The sequence below is a fragment of the Hyaena hyaena genome, unplaced genomic scaffold (genome assembly GCF_003009895.1).
Source record: "Hyaena hyaena isolate Hyena2069 unplaced genomic scaffold, ASM300989v1 scaffold_44, whole genome shotgun sequence".
Taxonomy (NCBI): Eukaryota; Metazoa; Chordata; class Mammalia; order Carnivora; family Hyaenidae; genus Hyaena; species Hyaena hyaena.
Genome location: NW_024080676.1, coordinates 5,066,006 through 5,092,604, shown reverse-complemented (window position 1 = coordinate 5,092,604; position 26,599 = coordinate 5,066,006). Strand labels below are relative to the sequence as shown.

Sequence of the window (26,599 nt, the reverse complement as noted above, 5' to 3'; positions counted from 1 at the left end):
GCATTCACCTCTGCTCCCCAGGCATCCTATCTGTCCCATTGCCCACCACTTAAAGGACCCAGGGTTCAAACAAAGGACCCAATTTTCAAAGTGCTTCAAGCAGGCAATGATATGCACACAGGACAGGCTGCCCTCTTGTGGCCAAGAAGAGAAGCTGAGTCCACATTCCTCATCCCAAACCCTTAGGGCTAGATGATTTTGTTATTCGTATTTTTCAGCTTTTAGGAAGTATTCAGTGCAAATACTGCATAATCCCTACTAGGGAACTATCTCATAAAAAAAAAACAACAACAACAATGTTTCTGCAACAAATACACTAAGAGGAAAACATGGTTACAAATAGCTTCAATTCACATCAGTGTAGGTTCAGGTCAGCTTTTGGTACCAAACGAATCAATTTCTGGTTTCCAGAGCACTGGGGCCTTGGAAATGAGGACCTGTATACCTTAGGAGCTGCATCTCAGCAACTCCATGGAAACACATGGTTGTCCTTAAAACTGCATTCTACCTTGTCTTCCCTTCACCCAAGAAAACTAGACAAAAAAGGTCAGAATTGGACTTGTTATTCATACATTTGCATTGATTTAAATACATTACATACAAGTTCTACAGTGCGTTGGAAGAACACAGGCAGCAGCATTCTCCCAGCCCAGCCTCTCCTCCCTGACACGGAGACAGGGCTTGCAGCTGACAGAGGGGCCGGCTGTCCCGCGAGTGCTGCCCAGAAGCCTACCCTGGCCCTTTGGACTCTTGGCTCTCCCCGAGTCCACGTTCAAGGCAACCTGAGTACAGGCTTCCAGGAGAATGGGAGCATGCCAGGAAAGGATGCCCCACACTCCCGCCTGCCAGGACTGGAAGCCCCCTCGTACGCTGGACCCAATTCCTTCTCGTCACAGAGCTGGTCTAGATGAGGGCAAAGTGCAGACCCACTTGGCTGGGGAAGCAGCCAGCCTCCTCTAAGCGAAGGCTCTCTTGACACCCAGGTGGGAAGCTTTACCAACAGGTCTGTGTCGGGATGTCTTTGGAGAGCCACACACACCTGGGTCCTTTCTGGCATCTGGGAGCCCTGCTGCTCCTACAGTCTGGGCGCAGGCACTGCCACAAACATGGTCCCCAAGGCTAGATTCCAGGCCAGCTGAATGAGATTGTCAAGATTAGAAGCTGTGCCTTCCTCCACAGGGCATGCATATCCAGCTCCTGGAGACTCTTCCTGTCAGCTGGGGTGGGGGGAGGGGGGAGCGGGGGGAGGGAGGGACCCCAGTACAAGCTGGCTCCTGTGGGCTGGGATGCATGGGACCAGGTTGGCCCAGCTGACGCGAGGGCCGCACACCTCCGCTCTGCCTCCTGGACAGGGGGAGCTGGGCAAGCCGAGGGCACACAGCCACAGTCCTCGCTCCCTTTCTTTGGTTGTTTTTCAAACCTTCGAGATAGTTTCTTTCCAAGGCTGATTGACCAATCGCAGGGTGCCAGAATCTCGAAATGTCCAGTAGCACAGAGCCCCTTAGCCAAGGCGGCACCCTCTCTACTCTCTCCTGAGGCCATTCTTTGCTTTGGTGTAGAAAGGGCTCAGACACCTGGCAAGGGGGATGGCTGAGGGGAAGAGACATGGAAGCAGGAAGATGCACATTGAGCTGGGCAGGCACAAGGGGACAGTTCGAAGGCCCTTCTCCTTTGGGCCCTGCCTTTCTCAAGAAGCCATGGAAAAACTGGCCTAGAACAAGAAGTCAGGGAGCAAAGGGAAGCTGCCAACTAGGAAGAGGATATGAGTCCCATTACCTCCACCAAGCAGCAGCAGTGGTAGCATAAAAAGAAGTCCAGGGACCTAATATCCTGTTGTCTTATGAGCTGAGATACACCCCAGAATCCTCACTGAGACCCACTCCAGAACCCAGAACTGAACCCCTAAGGGAAAAGTGTTGAGAAAAAAAATATCTAAAACAACAGAAACAGACTAGGGGACTGAAGGAGTCTGTCACCAGGACTCGGGAAGCAAGGCTGGGATGTCTGCCCCCAGACCAGTTACAGACCCGTATGTACTCAGGCCAAATGGATGACTTGTGCACGCAGGGGGGCCACTTCCGCCCTCTTGCCTTTGCCTGAATGCCGGGCAAACTGCAAGCCTGGACTAGAGAGCCGTGTCCCTGGGAGGGCAGACAGCAAAGCCAACCTCTACGATCGTATGCAGAACTATGAAGAGTTCTGGAGCAAAAGTGTCCCCGCCATGAGAACCGGGTTGGGAGGCTTTCAGTCAGCCTTTGCACTGGTGGGAGAAGGGGAAGAAAACCTGGCAAAAAACCCAAAGGAAATGTGTGGCTTCTGTGTGTCCCAACTGGTGAGTCACCCAGCTGCCCTCTGAATCACCCAGCTGCCTTGGTCCATGGGAGTAAGGAACTGTGAGGCACCTGAGTGTCTGGGTCCATGCAAATTTAGGTCTGGATCAGAGGTTTCTGACCTGAGAGGATCAGGGATTCTGCCTGGGTTTTGCAACTAATATTTAAATGTGTATTTGTCTGTTTTCTGATGCAGAATATAATGAGGAATTGCCACAGAGCAGGGTGTCAGGGAGGGAAGGGAATTTCCCAGCCTGCCCCAGGGGATGCTGGAAGGGAGATGCTCCTTCCGGGGCACCTGGACTACCTGCACGGAGGCTCTAGCCCTCCCTAGCACTCAGAAGGGCTCACCAGCACACACTGCCCCTCTGATTGTGCTTCTCCCTGTGCTTGGGAAAGCCCTGAGGAGGGTGATGAGCAGAGAAGCAGGGCCCTCGAGGGCACTGCTCTCCACCGGCTTCTCGGGCTTTTCTGCAACCCACCCCAGGCTTCCTCCCGGCCCGTCTCGAACAGGAGGTCTCTGTATGCCTCTCGGGCTACCACCACGAAAAGAAGGGCTTCCGACTCTGAAAGCTCTGTGTGTAGGACTCGCTAGAAGATCGCTGGTGGGAACGGGCTGTCTCGACAATCACGGGTGGCATCTGGACAAGGTGCAGGGGACTCTTGTTGTCTTTCAGGGCCTGGGTCAGATTTAGGATCTGCAGTAGGAAAAATAAGATCAGTGAGGAGAAGACCGAGGCATCCTGGTCTGCCTCTGATGGGGGACCTGCTGGTAGAGTGCTCCCATAAATCGATACACAAATAAACAACACATAAATGAAAAATTATACAAAGAGGGTATTTCCAGAAGTAGGAATAAAAGTGGGCAAAATGCAGAAAATGGAAGGCTTTCCAGTTATTTAAAAAATACAAATTAAAACAAAAAGCTCCCACTTTTCCCTTTTCCCATTAGTAAGGATACAGAAGAAGCTGCCTCAGAAGTGGAGAGAGTTCAGAGCCAGGCTGTAGGGCTGAACCCTAGGCCAGTTTTTCAGAAAGGCAAGTGGATGATAAAGGTTTAAAAGTGAACAGGCCCTCTGACTCAGCAATTCCACTTTTAGGAACTATAGAAACAATCATGGATATGCACAAAACACTTAGTTTCAACTAATACAATGCGGTATTGTTTTTAGCAGTGAAAATGGTATCAATGCTTCAGAGTATGGGAGCAGTTAATAATTAAGGGATAAAAACAGCAATTAAAAGATTTTATTGGCATGACAAGCTAATCACAATATCATTAGATAGAAAAGGACATAGATAGGAGCTAGTATTATAATGTAAAGACTCTACCTTTGTTTTCTAAAACTCTATCTTCCTATCTGCAGAGTAAAAAATTCTGGAACTTGGCAGTGATTATCTTTGGGTCAAGGAATTATAGGTGATTTTTATTTGTTCATGGTTGTTTATCTTCTGATTTTCCTACAAAGACCATATATTTTGAAAAAAGCCAACATTTCAGTTAACTTCTCCCTCTACTGCTATCTTTTTTTTCTTTTTCCAAGGTTACTTATTTATTTTGAGAGAGAGCACCCAGGGGAGGGGCAGAGGGAGAGAGGAGAGTCCCTAGCAGGCTCCACACTGTCAGCGCAGAGCCCAACATGAGGCCCGATCTCACAAACCATGAGATCATGACCTGAGCCCAGATCAAGAGTCAGACACTTAACTGACAGAGCTACGCAAGGACCCTTAATGCTGCCTCTGTATCATCGTTTTTGTGAGGTTTTTTGAGTAAAATTTTTACTTTGGAATAATTTTAGACTTACAGAAAAGTTACAAAGATAGTACAGAATTCCCGTACACCACTTACTAGTTTCTCCTATTTTAAATTTTATATAACTATGGTACATTTATCAAAACTAAGGAATTAACAGTGGAACATTACTATTAACCAAATGCCAGACTTAACTTGGATTTCATTAGCTTTTCAAGTACTGTTCTTTTTTGATTTCGGGATCTCATTCAGGATAGGTCTTTACCAACTTTCGTCTGTATTTACAGATATTTCAGAAATGTGTCCATGGGAACACGCTTGTCAGAATTAGAGTCACCACCATTTATCTTCTCTGATAGGAGAGTACAAAAGTGGAAGTAGTCTGATAATAGCCTGCTTGCTTTCTTTCTAAAACAATTTCTTTTCTTTAAGATTTTATTTATGGGGTGCCTGGGTAGCTTAGTTGGTTAAGTGACTGACTCTTGATTTCTGCTCAGGTCGTGATCACGAGTTTAAGTCCTGTATCGGGCTCTGCACTGACAGTGCAAAGCCTGCTTGGGATTCTCTTTCTCTCTGCCCCTTCCCTGGTCATACACGCTCTCTCAAGATTAATAAATCTAAAAAATTTTTTAATGATTTTTTAAAATTTATTTTTAATATTTTATTTTAAGTTTATTTATTCTGAGAAGAAAGAGGGGGCAGGAGAGGGTAGAGCAGAGACAGAGGGTGAAAGAATCCCAAGCAGGCTCCCATGCCAGCACAAAGCCCAATGTGGGAGTTGAACTCACAAACTGTGAGATCATGACCTGAGCTGAAATAAAGACCCCCCCCCCCACACACACACACAAGTCAGATGCTCAACTGACTGAGCCACCTAGGAGCCCCTTAAGATTTTATTTTAAGTATGGGGCACCTGGGTGGCTCAGTTGGTTGACTGCCCAACCCTTGATTTCAGCTCAGGTCACCATCCCAGGGTAGTGGGATGAAGCCCCACATCAGGCGCCATGCTGGGCATGAAGCCTGCTTAAGTCTCTCTCTACCCCTCTGCCCCTCTCCCCTGCTCACACACTGTCTCTCTAAAAAATTTAAAAAATCAAGTGGCGCCTGGGTGGCTCAGTCAGCTGGGTGGCCAACTTTGGCTCAGGTCATGATCTTGTGGTTCACAAGTTCAAGCCCTGTGTCGGGCTCTATGCTGACAGCTCAGAGCCTGGAACCTGCTTCAGATTCTGTGTTTCATCACTCTCTACCCCTGCCCTGTTCATGCTCTTTCTCTCTCTCTGTCAAAAATAAATAAATAAAACATTTTTAAAAATTTTTATAAAAATTGAAAATAACTTAAAAAAAGATTTTATGTTTAAATAATCCTCACACCCAATATGGGGCCTGAACTCACAACCCCAAGATCAAGAGTCACATGTTCTACCAACTGGGCCAGCAAGATACCCCTATGATAGCCTTCTTTAAACTGCCAGATGTTGAAGGTTTTCACAGCCAGGCCACACACAGAGGGGAGGTAAGCAAGGTTACACCCTCAAATCACACAGACACACAAGCCTTCAAGCCACAAATATCCCTGGCCTGTAAACCCTGCCCATAAAGAGGCAGAGAGACCCCTGAAACAGAGGTGAGAGGTCAGAAGTGGATCCTATCCGTAATTATTTTTTACTTCATTGTTTTAATATCCATCAGCATCCTCCACTGCTTCAAAGAGCCTTGAGCACAAACTCAGGGTAGAGAATAAAAAGGAGGTTCAAATGGAATTGGAGTGAATTAAGTTTATTTTATTTGGGGAGGCAAGGGGCAGAGAAAAAGGGAGACAGAATCCCAAGCAGACTCCATGCTGTCAGCACAGAGCCCAACAAGGGGCTTGATCCTATGAATCATGAGATCATGACCTGAGCCAAAATCAAGAGCAAGATGCTTAACTCACCAAGCCACCCAGGCACCCCAAGAGACAGAGGATTTTAAACCTGCCCTGGCTGGTTCTTCCTGTGCCTCCCCTCTGGATCTTCAGGTTACAAGCTGCCTTTCGTGCACGCTGAAGTTATTTGGGCTAAAATGTCAATTATCTACAACTCACTTTCAAAAGATTTGGTCAAAAATAAAATATATCAATTTATCTATCTAGGGAGAGACAAATTATACAGTTGTATTAAAGAGAGAAGTTATATACATTTGTATAGTGATATACATTTGTAAAGTGATTACTCAGATAACCTCTAGAGATACTAGCAAACAGATACAGAGATAAAGCAAACGTGGCTAACTAAATATAATAACTGGTGAATCTAGGAGAAGATCCTACTTTACTAAGGTTTGAAATTCTTCAAATTAAAAAGTTGACAAGAAATTGATAACACATTTGAAAGTGCTATTTAAAGGGGCTTTCGCTCAGACCCTGTACTCTATCTAACATCTGGTGCAAAGTCTTTATTTTGAGTAACAACTGGCACCCAGCTCCATCTCTGGGAGTTCTTTGCTCCTCCCCTTCGGCTTAGGGCTCTCATACAGGCACTCTGTGATTAGGCCTCAGGTAAGTAGAGGGCCATGACCTCCTTTCCCTGTGGGAAGTCAGATTTCTGTAAGGCAGAGACTCGTTTTGCCTTGGTGTATGACTGGTAAGCAAGTAAGGATGTGACCGATACATTGGCCACCTACCTGCTGAAAGGAGCGGTATGCTCATGGAAACTTATGGCGTTGAGAGGGAGGCACTCTAAGTCAGAAGAGGCCAAAAGGCCCTCAAAGGACATGAATGACACAAGACAGAGAGAAAGAGAAAATTGTACTCTCCCACCCTCGTTTTACCACTCTAGACAATGGCCCTGACTGGATATGATGAGAGGAGGGTTGCTATGGTTTTGGCAAGGGACTGAGCTGGAAAGGGATTAGAGAAGAGAGTATAATAGGGACAGAGGCACAGCCTACAGAAGCTTGAGAAGTTCATTCCTTTATGTCGAGTTCCATAATACCACAGTATATCATGTGGCTTTTAAGGTTTCCAGAAATTTTGCCTGCTTAACTGGGCCCTAACATTATTTGGGAAATGTAGGAAGACCACATCACTGGTATTCAAGCAGCTGTAATAACTGCAGCTCTTAAAACCTCTGTACATCCCATTTCCGAGGAAACATGAACTCAGTAAGACCAAGAGCTGCTCTCACCAGAAGCCTTTACCTAAACGGTATCAAGAGGCAAATGCATAATTATGACTGGAAAGACCTTCTTGACCTTTAAAGATGTGAGAACCTGCCTCTTCTGCGTGCAAAATCATAATCAAAACCGTTAATACATACGGATTACTTCAATACACCAGGTACTGCTCCAAACCATTGATCTCATAATAGCCCTATGAGATAAGAGCTATTATCAACCCCATGTTACATGGGGACAAACTAAAAGAAGGAGAGATAAGCAACTTCTCCAAGACCTCACAGCCAATAAATAACAGAGCTAGGATTCAAACACAGGCACTATGTCCACTGGGTCATCCCACTAGGCCATCCCAGATCTCTTTAAGAACACTTTTAAGTGGGGACGCCTGGGCAGCTCAGTCAGTCGAGCATCTGACTCTTGATATTCCCTCAGGTCATGGCTCGTGGGTTTGAGCCCCATGTCAGATTCCACGCTGGGATTCTCTCTCTCCCTCTGTCTCTCTGCCCCACTTACACACACTCCCTCTCTGTACCAAAATAAATAAATAAACATTAAAAAAAAAGAAAAGAAAACATTAAAGTGATAAGCAGAATGTCAGTGCCCTACAGAGTTCTAAAACAATTTTTCAGGCACAGTCTTTACTTTGGAAGATCAACAATGCTCTAGGGGTTTCCTTAACTTTCTTTGAAGGTAAAGTAGAGAAAGTAGAAATAATACAACTTACAATGATAACAAAAATTAGAACCACAGCCAATATATGAGTGCTAACCATGTGCTAGGTAATCATTTTTACTGAACACTTGATATGGCATTATCTTACGTAATCCTTTGGTCAACTCTGCAAGGAATTATTATTGTCACATTTTGTAAACAAGGAAGCTGAGGTTCTTGCCCAGGGCCACAGAGCTTGTAAGTAGTGAAGAAGTCAGACTCCAGAGGCTGGCTCTTAACCACCAAGGCCTATGGCCTGCCTTGAGCAACTTGAGGACAGGGGCCACTGGGTAAATTTACCAATGAACTAGCCAGCAACGGGCACAGAGCACTGGACACAATGGAAGAAGTGGGAGATTTGAAAATGCTACCTTTCCTCTCCCACATGCTAAGACAGAGTCACAAATATGTATGGCTTAGATTAAAAGGGTGTAAAACAGAAGCTTTATGCATTTCCTCAACACGAGCATATAACCCTCCCAGAGAGATTCCAGGGATGACAACAGGAGGAAGTCCCGCACTTACCTGTCCCCGCATGACAGCAATCTGCTTATGGAACTGGCCCCTGTCGAAACCAGGATCTTTCTGCAAAAAGGCAGGAGACAGAACCTTCGTGAATCCCTCAGAAGAACCCGCTTTCTTCCCCCAATTAGAAACTTTCTAATAAAGAAAACTTACATGAGGCTTATGAGGCTTAGTGAAATTAACTACCAACCTAAGAACTCTGTTTCACGGGTGAGGAAGAGAACAAGTGACTATCTTGTCCCAAGTCTCATTATGAACTGTAAAGAACGCCGGGCTCTAGTGCTCCACTGGAGAAGGAGAGCTCTACAGATACGCTGCAGCCCCATGACAAGCCACGGTGATTCATCACGACTGCCAATTTTTTGCAAACCAACTCAAACTAGGCCTTGATGCCCACATGTGGGAATTTTGCTTGCTCTTCATTGGTCAACACAAGTCAGTAGAGTGTTAGCCATTCTCTCTTGGACCCATGAGAAAGAAAAGCCATTAGAGATTCCTTCTTCCATATAGTTAGTTATAAGGCTGAGGTTCCCAGGGCTAACCTTGAAGAGTTCATATAGGTCCTCCTCCAAGTCCTTGACGAAGTTAGGGTCCGATATCTTCGGAAGAATCAGATCTTTGATCTCCTGAGAGAACGGGACTTTTGCCTGGGGCAACCAGGCCCAGTAAAAGGGATCTGAAAAGAGGAAAAGCAAAAAACAAAGCTGCCCGTCTCTGGCCTCCACCTATCAGAGCACTGGCGAAGGCAGAATAGCCCTCTTACTTCACTCACAACAGGAATGTTAAAGGGGCTGTTACCTCTAAAGGCTACAAAGTGGAGGAATTAGGATTCAAACCCAGAATTGCCAAAGCCAAGAGCTTGTGCTCTTTCCCAGACATCACATGACCTTCTAGTTATCCACCAGTGAGACACTGAGATGCTCCTTCTGAAAAGGCACACAGTACTGAAAAGGAGCTAGTGACCCTCTACTTGTATCTCCCTTTCTTTCTCAGAGTTTCTCAGTTATTACCAGGGCAGGGGCTGGCTTCCAGGATGTCATCAAGGAAGACAGAAAACACTGGCGATAGCTTATATTTAGAAACAGAATAATAATATTATAATAGGATAAATTACAATAAGACAGTCCTCAGAAATAATGAAAAAATGCAAAGCATTGATGAGAAAATTCAACTCTGTGCTTTGAATAGGAATGACGTAAGGTAAAAATGACAAGAGTACTTGCATTTTGCAGTACTTGCCCTACATGCCAGCTACCGGGCTAAATGCATGAGCTGCATTATTCTACAAATTCTTAGAATAATCCTGTGGTAGAGGTACACTCTTCACTGCATAGATGAGAAAACAGAGACCAAGTAAGAAAAAGCCAGACCACAATGGTCTTGAGACTTACATGCCCTCCAGGAGTCAGGATGTTTCAGAGGGAAAGCCAGCCCGTTGTCTATAGCAGCCACCTTGATAACAGGCTCCTTCACCACCACCCAGTCTGTGTCCTGAAGAACAAGGAAAGACCAATACTTAGGGTCCCACCTGTCTCATGCCCTTTAAAGTAGTAGCAAAGCACCCATCCCAACCCCCTCGTGCACCAATCCTTATTCAACCTCTGAACTCGTTTCCATAGTTACCTGAACTTAGTACATTTATGGCACCTCTTACTGGGTTATTCAAGGTTCTCAGAGTCCCTTATCTAAGAAAAGGTATACTTCCTCAGGAGTTGCCACAGCCCTCCATAAGAAGGAAACTGACAATAACAAAAGGCAACTCTAAGCCTTCCTCGTAGGGAAAGGCAGTGAAAGTCCTGAGAGGATGAAAAGGAAAAAGAAAATCAAATATCGGCCAGCCAAGATCCTTTTCTGTAGACCCTGACCAGGTGCTACTTTACTGGTGATGACATTTTCCCATGAGATAACAGGACCGTGGAAGATAACAGTTGGTTACTCTTGCACAAGAGAGTTTCCTGCTATTTCAGGGATAGGTAAAAAGGACAAGGACAAGAGCTGAATACAAAGAGTGGGGCAGGCTACCTATGACGGCATGTTAGACACTCCCATGACTGTCTACTGGGTGCCATGCCTCAGGTTCACAGGTGGCATCACAGAAACAGGGAATGCGGGTCCAGGATACCTGCATCAGAATCCCCTACAGTATATTACTAGAAGTGTGGAATCCTAAGTTTTAACTCCAGACCTAGTGGGAGAAAGCCTTAAAGAATCTGTATTTTTAATAAGGTTTTCAGGTAATTCTGATATGTACAAAATATGAGAACCATTATTAGAAAGGAAGTAAAAACACTATGAGGATGTGTTAACTAACCTTAATGTGGTAAACATTTTGCAAAATATACATGCATTAAATCACAATGCTGTACATCTTAAACCTGTACAATGTTACATATCAATTATTTTTGAAGCTGGACAAAAAAAATACTCTAAGGAATTAAAGTCAACCTCACTCTCTTATTCCACTAATTTTTTTAAATGTGCAGACTGAGCAGACTAGAAAAGTATGGTGGAGTATGAAAGCAATGAGAGAATAAGGGAAGTTGCAGGAAGCAGCTTTTTCTAAACTGAAAAGCTTTTTCTAAACTGGAATTATGGTCTATTGTAAGTAAGAAAAGTATTCTAAAAAAGTTTAGAAATCATGGGGCAAACAAAATTACTTCTCAGACCTTTACTAATGCTACTGTGCAATGTGAATCTCCAAGAAAAGCATAAAGTATGTAATATATTACAAGCTTATTTGGAATTTTCTTCATTTTACCTCTATTAACATTATTCAATAGGATATTCCTTAAAAAACAGACTGAGAAATACTCTATCAAATATTAATCTATCAATTTTAAACACATGTGCTATCCTGATTCTTATCAACTTATATAACCTAATTTCTGATTATTATATGCTTCTACATTATGCATATAAGACTACCTCATCCACTTCTTCAAGACATAGATCAAACTCTTACCCGAGAGCTAGAACTATCCATTGGACAGTCATATTTAATCAGCCAGTTGTCATTGCCTCGATCTGATGGGGACAGAAACGTGATGTTAGAAACGTGATGTTAGAAAAAACTGGGGTGGTTTTCACTTTCAGTCATGATGGACTACATATTTTGGACCCAGGACCAATCATTCTACAGAGAACGACTACAAAACATTAATAAAATATTTTTATTTTTTTAATTTCTATTTTTTACAGAGTGCATGAGCAGGGGAGGGGGCAGAGGGAGAGAGACAGGAAAAAAAAGAAAGAATTTTGAGTAGTCTCCATGCTTAGAGTGGACCCAGGGCTCAATCCCACGACCTTGGGACCATGACCTGAGCCTATATCAAGAGTCAGATGCTCAACCAACTAAGATACCCAGGCATCCCAATAAAATATCTTTAGATCTCTTTAAGATACTGGAGGTTTTAAAAAGTCCATTGAGAGTTAAAAGTGTCAAGATCTGGGAGAGAAAGGAAATTCAGACAGAAGAACCTAGCATTTGTGGCTTCTTTTCTCCTAGAGTACCTGTTGATTTGGGAAGAGGAGGTGACTAAGAGGTTGAGAGGTAGAACAGTGTTTGTTCTAATAGTCTTGTGGAGCTAGGGAGAAAAATCGTAGTCTAGTGACTGATAAGGGGAGGAGAATCTTGTACATCACCCATGCTTTAGATTGAAACCTGAAGAACTACACCTTGGAACTAAGCAGTTTCCCTTTAATACCTGAAATTAAAAGTGAATCTGGATTGCTGGTACCCCTAGCTGCTTGCCAAAAACAAGCATCATCTTCTACACAGGATTTATTTCTGCATCTTAGGCCTCCAAATATTTTTACAATTTTTGATACATAATATCTGACAATGAAAAATAACCAGGTAGAGAGACATGTTGACACAACTAAAAGAAAACAGAAAATTAAAACAAACTTACAGGGGCTCCAAAAAATGAAGATACAGACTCTTAAAGATTTAAGATAAAATTCTTACTGTTTAAGAAGATAAAAGGCAAGATTAAGAGTATTAGTAGAAAACAAAATCCATAAAAAGAATCAAATAGAAATTCAAGAACTGAAAACTATGGTTGCCAAATTGAGAACTCAATAGATAAGCTCAACATTACATTTTGCCAAGTCATAAGAGCAAAATAAAGAACCCAGGAAAAATGTGTTTCTAACATGTGACTGGATTCTCAGAAGGAGTGGAGGAAAAAATGGGCAGAAGTAATTATTCAAAGAGTGAATACCTGAGAATCTTCCAAAAGTGACAAAAGGTATCAAACTGTAGATCAAGGAAAACTGTGAATCCCTAATAGGATAAATATAAAGAAAACTATACCAAGCTTATTGTAGTAGAAATTCTGAAAACCAGCTATAGGGAGAATCTCACAAGGAGCTAGAGAAAGAGATTACCTTCAAAGAAACAGCAATAATACAAGGACAAGTGACTTCACAGAAATCATGAGACAACAATGGAATGGGTATTTTTCTTAACTACTGAAAGAAAATAGCTGCCAATCCCAAATTTTATACCCAGCAAAAACAGCCTTCAAAAAATGAAGGAGTAATAAAGACATCTTCAGTCAAACAAAACCAAAATTCATCACCAGCAGACTAGTGCTAATATATTTTCTAAGTCAAAAGAAAATTATCCCAAATAGAAACTTGGGGATACAGAAAGAGTTATAGAGCAATAAAATTGGTAAATATATTAGTACGTCTAGATAAATATTACTAGTTTTGTTGGGGGTGATAGTATTTTTTTCAAAGAACTGTCTTTTACAGATACGTACTGAAATAATTATGAATAAAATTATATCTGGAAATTCCTTAAAATAATGAAAGAAGACAACTAAATGAAAGTGTGAATGGGATAGGATTAGTCATGGATGGACGGTTAAGGCCAGAATGACCAGTGCATGCAAGTTCATTATTCTGCTTAGTTGTATATGCTCAAAAGTCTCCATAATTATATTAATAACAGTAATAATAGTGGTAATACCATCTTAATAGTTTATAGAAATGTGGTTTTATATATGCACATATATACAGACACATATACATATGTATGCATACATGATTAAAACATATGACATTAATAGTATAAAAGTCTAGAGATATGTAATATTAGATTTTGAGAAATCAAGGATTCACATTGTAATCTTTAGAGTAATCACAAAAAAAAAAAACCAGAAAAAGAATATATAGCTTCTGAGCTAAAAGAAGGGAGAAATGAAATAAGTACAAAATAAAAGAAAGCAAGGAAGAAGAGGAAAACAAGATCATAGGAAGAAGGGGAGGGAAAAAAAGATAGGCACAAACATAAAAAGCAAATAAGATGGTAAGTTTTCATCTATATGTACATTATACATAAATATATTAAATGTTCTAAAACTAAAATATAACAACTGTTTCACTGGATGAATAAAATTGATAAACTTTTAGCTATTTAGATTAAGAAAAAATAGAAGACTGAAATTGCTAAAATCAGAAACAAAAGTAGGGACGTTACTACCAATTCTACCAAAATAAAAAGGGTTTTAAGTAAGTACAATAATAGGGGCCTCTGGTTAGTCAGTTAAATATCGGACTCTTGATTTCAGCTCAGGTCATGATCTCAAGGTTGTGAGGTTGAGTCCCACATAGGAGTCTGCATTGGGCGTGAAGCCTGCTTAAGATTCTCTCCCTCTCCCTCTACCCTTCCCCATTGTGCTCTTTCTAAATTAAAAAGAGAGAGAGAGTACTATAGGAAATTGTATGTCAACAAACTGGAAAACTTACATGAAATGGACAAATTCCTAGAAACACAAAATCTACCAAGACTATACCATGCAGAAATAGAATATCTGAATAGACCTATAACCAGTAAGGTGACTGAATCTGTAGCCAAAGTCTCCTGACAAACAAAAGCCCTGGACCTTATGGCTTCACTGGTGAATTCTACCAAATGCTTAAAGAAGAAATAACTCCAATTCTCCTCAAACTCCTCAAAAATTTGAAGAGGAGGGAACATTCTAACCTCATTCTATGGAGACCAGCCTTACCTTGATACCAACACCCAACATAGATACTACAAGAAAACTACAGACCAATATCCCTTACAAATACTGATGCAAAAGTCCTCAACAGAATTCTAGCAAATTGAAATCAGCAGTATATTAAAACGACTAAACCATGGCTGAGTTTTATTGCTGGAAAGTAAATATGGCTCAATATATGAAAACTGTTCAGTGTGATATACCACATTAATAAATGAAGGGAAAAAAACCACACATGATCATCTCAATTGATCCAGAAAAAGCATTTGACAAAAAATTCAACATCTTTTCATGATAAAAACACTTAAACTGGAATAGAAGGAAACTACCTCAATATAATGTAAGTCATAAATGAAAAGCCCACAGCAAACATCATACTCAACGGTGAAAGACTAAAAGCTTTTTCTCTAAGATCTAGAACAAGGCAAGGATGCCCACTTTCAACATTTCTGTTCAATACAGTACTGGAAGACCACAGCAATTATGCAAGAAAAAGAAATAAAAGGCACCCACATTTGAAAGAAAGAGGTAAAATTATCCCTGTTTGCAGATGATATGATTTTTTTCTAATGTTTTATTTATTTCTGAGCTTGAGAAAGAGACAGTGTGAGCAGGGGAGGGTCAGAGAGAAAGGGAGACACAGAATCTGAGCTAGCTGTCATCACAGAGACCAATGCGGGGCTCGAACCCACAAACCGTGAGATCATGACCTGAGCTGACGTTGGACACTTAACCGACTGAGCCACCCAGACACCCCGCAGATGATATGATTTTATATGTAGAAAAGTCTAAAGATGCCACACACAAAAGTGTCAGAATAAATAAACTCAGCAAAGTATCGGAATACAAACTCAACACACAAAAATCATTTGCAGTTCTATTTACTAACAATGAACAACCCAAAAAAGCAAATTAAGAAAACAACTCCACTTAGCACCAAAAAGAATAAAATACTTAAGAATTAATTTAACCAAGGAGGTGAAAGACTTGTATAATAAAAACTACAAGGGGCACCTGGGTAGCTAGCTCACTCTTGACTTTCAGCTCAGGTCATGATCTCATGGTTCATGGGTACAAGCCCTGCATCAGGCTCTGCACTGGCAGCACGGGGCCTGCTTGGGATCCTGTCTCCCTCCCTCTGCCCCTCTCTCAAAAAAACCCACGGAAAACAGAACTACAAAACACTGCTGAAAGAAATTAAAGAAGACATAAATAAATGGAAAGACACCCCATGTTCATAGACTGGAAGACTCAATATTGTTAAGATGTCAATACTATGCAAAGCAGTCTAGAAATCTAATGCGGTTACTACCAGAATCCCAATGATGGTTTTTTGCAGAAATAGAAAAATTCATCCTAAAACTCATATGGAATCTCAAGGGATCCCAAATAGACAAAACAATCCAGAAAGAGAAGAACAAACAAAGCCAAAATCTCATACTTCCTCTAAAACTTTCAAACTTACTGTAAACTGTATTTACTACAAAACTTACTACAAAGCTATAGTAACCAAAAAATAGTGTGGTACTAGCATAAAGACAAACATGTAGATAAATGTAATACAATAGAGTCTAGACATAAACCTTTGCATATATGATCAAATGGGTTTTTTTTTTAATTTTAATTTTTTGTTTGTTTATTTATTTTTGAGAGAGAGAGAGACAGAGCACAAGCTGGGTAGGGGCAAAGAGAGAGGGAGACACAGAATCTGAAACAGGCTCCGGGCTCTGAGCTGTCCACACAGAGCCCAATGCGGGGCTCGAAACCATGGACCGTGAGATCATGACCTGAGCCAAAGTCGGACGCTTAACCGACTGAGCCACCCAGGCGCCCCTCAAATGGTTTTCAACAAGGGTGACAGGACCCTTCAGCGGGGAAAAGACAGTCTTTTCAACAAATGGTGCTGGGAAAACTGAATACTCACATACAGAAAATAAAGTTAGATCCTTACCTCACACCATTTTCAAAAAATTAACTCAAAATTGAGCCATGACGTAAATCTAAGACCAAAAACTATAAAATTCTTAAGACAAAAACATAGGACAAAAGCTTCATGGCAGTAGATTTGGCAATAATTTTTTACATATGACACCAAAGGCACAGTTAAAAATTTGAAAAACAGACAAACTGGACTTCATAAAAACTTTATAATTCATTTCATTAAGCTGGCTCAGTTGATTAAGTGTCTGACTCTTGATCTCCACTCAGGTCATGATCTTACGGCTCGTGAAACTGAGCCCTGAGTTGGACTCTGCACTGACAGCAGAGAGCCTGCTTGGGATTCTCTATCTCTCCCTCTCTCTCTGTCCCTTCCCCACCTGTGCTCTCTCCCTCTCTCTCTCAAAATAAATAAACTTGAGGAAATATCTGCAAGTCATGTATTTGATAAGGAATTAATATCCAGAATAGATAAAGAATTCCTACAACTCAACAAGAACCTAAGATGGGTAAAGGACTTGAATAGATATTTCTCCAAAAATATGCAAATGGCCAAAAAGTACATAAAAAGATGTTCACAACATCACTAATCATCAGGAAATGGGAATCAAAACTACAATGATATGTAACCTTATACCTATTAGGATGATTGTGATCTAAAAACAAAAGGAGTGGTGCTTACGTGGCTCAGTCAGTTAAGAGGCTGACTTCGGCTCAGGTCATGATCTCACTGTTCGTGGGTTGGAGCCCCACATCAGGCTCTGTGCTGACAGCTTAGAGCCTGAAGCCTGCTTCGGATTCTGTGTCTCCCTCTCTCTCTGCCCTTCCCCTGCTCATGCTCTGTCTCTCAAAATGAACATTAAAAAAAATTTTTTTAGATAAAAATAAAAATAAAAACAAAAGACAAAAGGAAACAAACTCCAGAAAATAACAAGGTGATGAAGAGGTAGAGAAATTGGAATCCTTGTGCACCACTTGGGGGAATGTAAAATAGTGCACTGCTATGGAAAACAGTATGGCAGTTTCTCAAGACTAAACATAGGTCCCTATACTTCAATTAAAAAAAAAAAAATTAAACAGGGGTACTTGGGTGACTCAATTGGTTGAGCATCTGACTCTTGATTTTAGCTCAGGTCATGATCTCAGTCATGAGATCGAACCCTGTGTCAGGCTCTGAGCTGGGCATGAAGCCTTCTTAACATTCTCTCTCTTCCTCTACCTCTTCCCCTCTTGCACATGTGTGCTCTCTCAAAAAAAAAAAAAAAAAAAGAAGAAAAATTAAAGACTGCCATACGATCCAGTAATTCCACTTCTGGGTATATATATAAAATAACTGAAAGTAGTGTCTCAAAGATATTTTTGAACCCATGTTCATAGCAGCATCATTCACAATAGCCAAAACGTGGAGGCAGCCCAAGTGTCCATCAATGGACGGATAAGCAAAGTACGGTATATGGTACATACATAAAATGCAATATTATTCAGCCTTAAAAAGAAAAGAAATTCTGACATATGCTGCAAGATGAATGGACCTTAGGGGCATATGCTAAGTGAAATAAGCCAGCCACAAAATGACAAATACTGTATGAGCCTACTCCTATGAGGTACTTAAAGACAAAACTGTCCTGTGATAGGTCTTGCTACTCTGAGTGACTAGGGATCAAGGACAAAAGTACTCTCGATGTTGCCTTGGAAGAGCCAATGTGTCTTCAGTCTGGAACTGGGAAAGAGGCTAAGATAAAATGTACTACCAGCTCCAGGACTCACTACCTCTGATAACTGCACAGATGTACCTGGACAAAGCTTGTCTTGGCAAAGTATTTTCGAGGCCCTTCTGACTCAGACAAACCTCATCCTGAGACGGCCCTCTGGTATCAGCTCGGCAGGCCTCCAGGTGCCTCCCGGCACCTCCCAGCCAGCTAGCACAGCGAGACGGCCTGCAGCTGCTCACCAGTGTTGCGGATGATGTAGTCCAGCACCACCAACCGCTCAAACTGCAGCAGTAGTTGCCGATTCGTGTTCTCAGGGAGAGGTTCTGCTTCAAAACGCCGGAGCCAGTAGTCTGCGTCTTTGTAGCCTTCAACAAAGAGCTGGAATGAACCAACCTGGAGCCAAAGAGGAAGAATAAAGGGATTTCCCTGTAGCTCAAGTCCCAGGAGCCCAGGAGTAAGCCAGGTGGCCCATAAGGCACTGTGTTTATATCAGAAAAAGGTCATGAGAGTGCTTGCCCAATCCAAATTCAAGAAGCCTATCTAAATGGGCCGGAGGAGTAAAGTGAGAAGTTAAGAGCTCTGTTCTCTGGAGAATTATTCCCCAAACCCTGGGGCCTCAAAAATGAGGAAGACAGAAGCCTCAGGGCAGGCTATTCATGGGTCTACATGCAAGTCTCCAGGTGCCTTGTTTCACCACCTGGATAGTTATTCCACCATAAACCATCCCCTTTACTAAGCCACACAGGTGCAGTTTATACCTTTGGCGGTAGTCCAATGCGATTAAACCGCTGCCCAACTTTTGGCACTTTCTCTAGTGCAAGCCGCTTGCCCCTGGACTTCACTCGGTCAATGGCACTATAGTTGAAGGTATCGCTGGCCAGATATACTACCTACAGTGGAAAGAGAAGAGACATCTAGGTTACAATCGAGTATAAGAACTATACCATTATGGCAGTTGATAGCTGGACACTCTCCAGTACCGCTCCTCTCCCAGGGCCTGCAGAAAGAATGCACTTCTCAGACTTTCTAAGGACTAGTTCATACCAATGGAATGTTGACAAAGTGCTGTATGTACATCACCTGCAGGGCTGGCCCCTAAAACCTCCCATGATCCTTAGTTCATACTCACCTATCTGTGCAGCTGGAAATGAAGGGCTCTGAGATGGCAAAATCACATCATGGAAGGATGTTAGATCTCTTGTGAGCAGGATCCATTAAACCAATGAGATCCAAGGTTTTTATAGCATGAATTCTCCTGACTAATAATACAGCCACTACCTGGGTTAGGAGAAGAGGGCCCAACACGTAATTTCTCTCCACGTAAAACCAAGTTGTAATTTACTCCATACCCTTTTATTTCCTTTTGAATTTTGTGCTCTGTGCAATTATTCACATTTAAAAAATAAACATTAGGGGCGCTTGGATGGCTTAGCAGGTTAAGCGTCTGACTCTTCATCTCAGCTCAGGTCTTAATCTCAGGGTCATGAGTTCAGGCCCTGTGTTGGGCTCCACACTGGGCATAGAGCCTACTTTAGATAGATAGATAGATAGATAGATAGATAGATAGATAGATAGATAGATAGATTAGAAAGAAAGAAAGAAAGAAAGAAAGAAAGAAAGAAAGAAAGAAAGAAAGAAAGAAAGAAAAAAGAAAATTGGTTTTAATTTTTAGTGATTGTTACATATACACATATTTATGCAGACTGTATCTGGAATATAATACAAGAAACTAGTACTAACAGCTGTCTCCAAGGAAGGAAACACAGGGGCTGGAAGACAGAGTTGGGAAAGAGGCTGAACTACTCTTTTCTGTTGACCCTACTGTGCCTTCTGATCTCTACACTAGATGCATGCATTGCCTATTCAAAAAAAAAAATTTAATGGGCCATCAATGTTACACTTGATTGTGGGGATGCCTGGATGGCTCAGTCGGTAAGCATCCAACTTCAGCTCGGTTCATGATCTCACAGTTCGTGAGTTCCAGCCCCTCATCAGGCTCTGAGCTGATAGTGCAGAGCCTGCTTCAGATTCTGTGTCTCCCTGACCCTCTGACCCTCCCTCCAACCCTCCTCAAAAATAAACATGAAACAAACAAAAAAAAGATATTACACTTGATTGTCAAACTATAGTAGTATCACTATAATTCAAATGTATGTCCATTATCACCCTTTATCACACTGTCTTGTGGTTATCCATTCATTTATCTAACCCACTCTTAAGATTAAAGAGATTTGGGGAAGAAGAGATTATGTTATTCACATTAGCACTCTCAGTACCTAACACAGTGCCTGGTACATACTCATTAAATATTTAAAAAAATTTTTAATGTTTTATTTATGAGAGAGAGAGACAGCGTGAACAGGGGAGGGTCAGAGAGAGAGGAAAACACAGAATCCGAAGCAGGCTCCAGGCTCTGAGCCAGCCATCAGCACAGAGCCCGACGCAGGACTCGAAACCCACAAACCCTGAGATCATGACCTGAGCTGAAGTCAGACGCTTAACCGACTGAGCCACCCAGGCACCCCTAAATATTTATTAAATGAGTGCATGAATGAGTTACAAGCTTCTCTTGGAGATAGCAACAAATGACTTTCAGCATATAAATACCTAAATTAAATAAAATTAAATTTAAAAGAAAACTATTTATTTTCCTAAGCCTTGCAAAACTCCTTACAAATAATTATTGTGCCTATAAATCTTAGGGACAAAATCATTCCTTCCCTCCTTATCTATCCATCCAGTGTTAATGGAGCATCTAAAATGGATGTGCAAGTTCCTGTTAGTTGGCACTCTCTGGCGAGAAAACACATGCATTGGAATCAAGGGGGGAAAAGCCTTTCCTAGGACTACCTTGCCAGTTTCCACAGTGAAAACCCTTGGTTTCTCACATGATAAACCATCCTTCCCCCACCCCCCCAATCAGATTTATTTTCTATCACTCTCTGTAACAATCCACATTTTCCCTATGATTAACAAAATCATCATAACCCGAAACCACACAGGAACACAGAGCAGAGACGGCTACCAAATGAAAACTAGAGCCTTACAATTCGAAGCTCCATCACAACATGAGCCCTGTTTCCATAGTGACAGATGCTCTAATCAACTGGATAGAATCTTGTCACAAGGGTGGGTAGGCTAGGAAGGGAGAGACTTTCTCTCATTATTCTTTAGCAGCTCTTTGTTAAACTTGCAAAGTTCTATCTCATCTCAATCTCATGGAAGACAAGTATTTTTGTTGGTGCTGACTTTTTGATGCAAAAGATCCTCAAGCCACATCAAAATTCTCTACTAGGGACAGAGGAAGACCAGAGATAGAGAAGAACGGGATTTTGGGGGGTGACATTCTATTATGATCAGCACTGACATAATACTACAGACTAGGATGTATGGAGTCTTTACATTGTGCAAAGGCACTAGGCTATGTGTTTTACATGGATTATCCTCTATAATCTTAATAGTTACCCCATAAAGTAGGAACTATTTATATTCCTATTTTTATAGTAAGGAAACTGAGCAGGCAGAGAGTATGGGGGTGTTTTCAGTGACTTGCCAAGGTCACCCAATAACAAGCTGCAGAGCCAGAATGTGGCCTCCGCCTCTGATTCTTGGGCACTGCATTCCCAAAGCACAGGCAGAGCGGGCCCATGGCTAGACGCTGACTACCATTCACCTAGTAAAGAAAGGGAATGACAGTGATGAGCAAGGAATAGTTAAAAGAATTTCTAGAGTCTAGGAGGGGCCTAGTAGGAGGAATGCAGGTTAGGCAGGAGATCTTTAAAGCATTAATTATCATACAAGATGTTCAAAGTATGCTATATAACTCTGTGTACAGAGAGGACTAAAGCTAAAGGGAAGGAATGAGCTGTGCAAGGCCAGGTACTGAATCAGATGTCAGTGGGAGCTACAAGCAGACACTCTCCCCACAGACCTGGGTTGGGGGGATCCCTAGGATTGTCCCTCATGGTTCGACACACCCTTACTGATTCAACTGGCACTAATGGAATACTTCTCATAAAAACAGCACATTGCTAGGTGCTGAGAATAAGGAAATTTTAAGAAATGGTCCCTGACGTCTACAAACTTACAAACCAGTCAGCTTATTGTTTGGAGTTCGGTGGCAAAGGAGCAAACACAATAAAACAACTACAACAATCACAATTTCTTCTGAAACACCCTGGGGAAACAGAAGAAAACAGGCTTGAAGGGAAGCTCCTACCTGTTGATCAGTCTCTGCCCACAGAGCTGTGCAAGGCCAGGCACTGAATCAGAACCTATCTAAACTTGCAAAGAAAACCTCAAGCAGGGGGTTTTACACTAGAGGCATGGTCCTTACAAGGTCAATGAGTAGACTCCAACTGGTCCATGAACCAATCCTCTGAAATTTTATGCAAACAACAATTGCAAATACATTTTTTTTTTCTGGGAACAAGATGTATAGCTTTTATCAGATTTTCAGAGGATTAAGGATCAGAGCTACAAAGATGCTCCTGCAGCCTTAGTGCATCAGATCAGCGCTCCACCTTGTTACTAAACCTGAGGGAGCCACATACTAAATGGGTGATGATGTGTCCTTGAACGTTCATATGCTGACCAGCAGATTCCTTCCCCTCATAACCCTTGGAAAGTTTCAGATAAAACCCTGTAGTAGAGAGACTCTTAGCCTGGCATCAGTAAACGCCCTGAAAATGTATGCAAACAATTCTGTATTTCAGCATACTGGAGGGGGGTGGGGAATAATGGTACAGGACCTTCATTAGAACCTCGGCTAAGTCTATAACACATGTAGGGTATGCGCAAATCCATTCTAAGTGTGGATTTGCCTGGATCTGGGACCCTGATTTTATTATGTTCAGCTAAGTACCAGAATTCCAGAACATAAAGATGGATGAGAATTCCAGGTCAGTTCCCTGCACAAGTTCAAGCCAGACTTTAACTCTCAGCCCATCCGAGATTCCTTCTTGCTAGATCTTGTATAAGTGATTAACTGACATCACCTAGTCCATTCCAGACCATCTCTATCATGGGATAGCTCAGAAATCTAAAAGAATGAGCTTTAAAGTAGCTAGGTTTCTAACCAGCTTACAGTTACCTGGGATTGAAAGACCCAGGGAACCTGTAAGTATGCATAAAAAGGTCAGTGAATTTCCTGACATTGTATGCAAAAATTTTATGTGTATCCTTCTCAGGATAGCTTCCATCAGATGATCAATTCATGAGCCTAAATCTACTACCTCTTCCTCCCTCCTCCCCCCCGCCGCCCCACAAAAGGCTGACAACCCTAGACTAAGGACATAAACAGCCCTCCCTGGACCTAACGGCCCCATTAACATGTAGCAGGACTTAGGCCCAGGAAATCTCTGGATAGGCCGTAAGGCTCCCTGGAGACAGGTCACTGACCTTTGTACGGGGTACAATGTTGAGTTCCAGCTTTTGGTCCACCAGACTGGCCCCTGCCTCTGACAGATAGCCCTGGTTGAGGACAAGGCAGTCACGGCCGAAGCAGCAGGGACAGCAGAGCTTCTGTAGCCACTTGGTCCACTTAGGATTAAGGTGCCCATATGGCTCTTCATTCTTAGGTTTGAAAACAGCAATGATCTTCTACGCAGAGAAAAGAAAAATAGGATGTTAAAGGCAACTGATTAAAGTAGCTCACAGACCAGGTCAGCAAGACTCTAGAAAGAAATGAGAAGGCACAGGAAGATAATCCCTATAGACAGACACTGGCTTCTCCCCAGCTTGTAAGGGGAAGAGACAGCTCATGTGTGCTGCTAAGAGACCCCTGCCAGAAAGGGCTGTGGCCAAGGAGATGCCAAGTCTAGTATATGTGGTAAAAGAGACTTCAACACCATCAAACCCCAACTTCCAAGGTACATTCGTACAAACTGCTGCTCTGCATCAATAAGGTGATAACCTAGCTGAGAGGAAAGTAGTAAAGTATTACGAAATGAGATGAAGAGAACTCCTTCATCAACAGCCAATTTCCTCTAGCAGCCTTACCATTCCACTCCCAGGGTATTAACAAAACCTTAAAAAGTCTCGGAAGGACAAACTAAGAAAGCAATGGAAGGGAAAAATCACAGCAGAAAAAAGAATCTGCTACCTGGTTAGAATGGGGTTCTTTAAAGTTACTCTGACAGGCAATAGATCAGGACATGAGAGCCCCCAAAGATTAAAATCCACCTTCTCTTCCAAGTGGTAACTTGGTCCTCAGAGGTCCTTGCCAAATATTGGATGCTGCTGCATTCTAGACACTCTGGGCCTCCCCCATGAGGCTTTCTTCCCCAGGCCAGGCAGCCCTCCAAGGTTATTTCACATTTATCTTATTCCCTCCAGTCCTCAAACTGGTAAATATGAAGAAGAAGAAAAGCAAATATGCTGTCCCAGTGATTCATCTTCATATCATATGACTCCCCCTCTCCCCTCACCCCACTGCCAACTCAAGCTAGTCTGGGTCATAAGACATTTTCCTGTGGGTGTCACTTCCTGACAGGCAGGTCACAGCAGAAAACATACACCCATCTGCCTGCATTAAGTATGTACTCCTATTAGGAACTGGCTAGGTGCATGTCTCCAACAATAATTGGTCCATCTGGAGGCTAGTTCTTTCGAGAAGCCTTGCAAGAATTTAACAGGGCAAGAAAAACACAGAACTCTCCTCCCTCTAAAGGAAATCAATTTAAACCCCCCAAAAAACCTTTACATATTCCCTGGGAAAAGTCAAGTACATATATTCATATCTTAAGTCTTCAGAATTGCATTCTTATCCAAAATGGCTAGCAAAAGGCCTAAGTGTGCAATCTTCCTGTCTCTGAATCCCTGGAACCCTGGGCTTGGAACCTCACAGCATGAGTCCATTGTCACTCTCTGGAATTGGGCAGTAAAACCACAGGACGAGTTGAGGCATGCCCTACAATGCAACAGTCAGTTCAACTGAGGTACAATGTGGAGTTCAGCAAGCCGGTCTCCAGTGGAAGAAGACTGAGACATTCCTTCTATTAGTATTTTTCAACTACCAAGACTGAGGCTTAAATACTTCCATTAAAGAAAGCAGAACTCTGGGACACCTGGGTGGCTCATTCAGTTGGGCGTCTGACTTCAAGTCACGATCTTAAGGTTCATGAGTTTGAGCCCTGCATCAGGCTTGCTGCTGTCAGTGCAGAGCCCACTTCAGATCTGCCATTCCCCTCTTTCTGCCCCTCCCCCGCACACACACACACACACTCCTTCTCTCTCAAAAATAAAAAAATAAAGGAAAAATGTAAGTTAAAAAAAAAAAAAAGGAAAGCAGAACTCAAGGCCAAAATTGCACCCAAAGCATCATTATAGACTAACCTCTCAAACTTCTCTATTTCCTTTCAACATAAGGAGAATCAGAAAGTATTTCAACAACTCTAAAAGCATTAGTAATCATCATTATCTCAGTATCACACAGGTTTCATTAAATGATGATGTGTGGACTGGATAAACAGAAGAATGGTGGGTGGGAAGGATGGAGGAGCAGACGGACATCAGGCAGAAAGGAAGACAAGTGCCTTTCAGGACAAAGTGTGGCCTCAGTTCAATTCGATTCTGTTAACGTTTGCTCAGTACCTCATTTGTGTGAGTACTGCAGGCTTGCCAAATGATACATAACACCCTTGGGCCTAATTTCCAAAGCTAATGTGAACTTCACATTTTCAACTGTGTTTCTGAATACTCAAGGATATTCTCCTACTTCACAGAAAACAAACTCTAGAACCACTCAAATTAGAAAGACACCCATCATTATTTGGTTGAGGAGGAAAGTGACTACTGCCTGATTTTTCTGTCTTCTTTCTCTCTTCCCTACTATACTTTCAATTCCTTTATTACATTTAGTAGTAAGCTTTGGTTTGATTTAAATTTTATTTTAAGAGACAGAGAGAGAGAAAGAGAGAAGAGGGGGCAGAGGTGGGGAAGGGGGGGGAGAGAGAGGGAGAGAGAGAGACTCTTAAGCAAGATCCACGTTTATGAGGCGCCTGGATGGCTCAGTTGGTTAAGCGTCCGACTTCGGCTCAGGTCATGATCTCAAGGTTCATGGGTTGGAGCCCTGCATCGGGCTCTGTGCTGACAGCTAGCTCAGAGCCTGGAGCCTGTTTCAGATTCTGTGTCTCCCTCTCTCTCTGACCCTCCCCTGTTCATGCTATGTCTCTCTCTCTCATAAATAAATAAAACATTAAAAAAAAAAAAAAAAAAGGATCCATGTTTAGCATAGAGCCTGATACAGGGGTCAAGCCCCTGACCCTGGGATCATGACCTGAGCCAAAATCAAGAGTTGGGGATTCTCAACCAACTCAGCCACACAGGCACCGCTGGTGCCAATCTATTCTTTTTAATGTTTTATTTGTTTTTGAGAGAGAGCGAGAACTAGCAGGGGAAGGGCAGAAAGAGAGGGAGACACAGAATTTGAAGCAGGCTCCAGGCTCTGAGCTGTCAGCACAG

General features: G+C 42.3%; 1 protein-coding gene across 1 annotated transcript in view; it reads right to left on the bottom strand.

Annotated features, from left to right (window-relative positions):
* Positions 1-547: 547 nt before the first annotated feature.
* PI4K2A (phosphatidylinositol 4-kinase type 2 alpha) overlaps positions 548-26,599 on the bottom strand; it is a 31,708-nt gene continuing 5,656 nt past the window's right edge. The window contains exons 2-9 of the mRNA XM_039230240.1: positions 23,537-23,737; positions 18,895-19,026; positions 18,376-18,529; positions 11,435-11,496; positions 9,864-9,963; positions 9,015-9,148; positions 8,473-8,532; positions 548-3,028 (exon numbers count right to left, since the gene is read on the bottom strand). Coding sequence (XP_039086171.1) covers positions 2,867-3,028; positions 8,473-8,532; positions 9,015-9,148; positions 9,864-9,963; positions 11,435-11,496; positions 18,376-18,529; positions 18,895-19,026; positions 23,537-23,737 — 1,005 coding nt within the window. The 3' untranslated portion in view covers positions 548-2,866. The remainder of the gene's footprint in view (positions 3,029-8,472; positions 8,533-9,014; positions 9,149-9,863; positions 9,964-11,434; positions 11,497-18,375; positions 18,530-18,894; positions 19,027-23,536; positions 23,738-26,599) is intronic.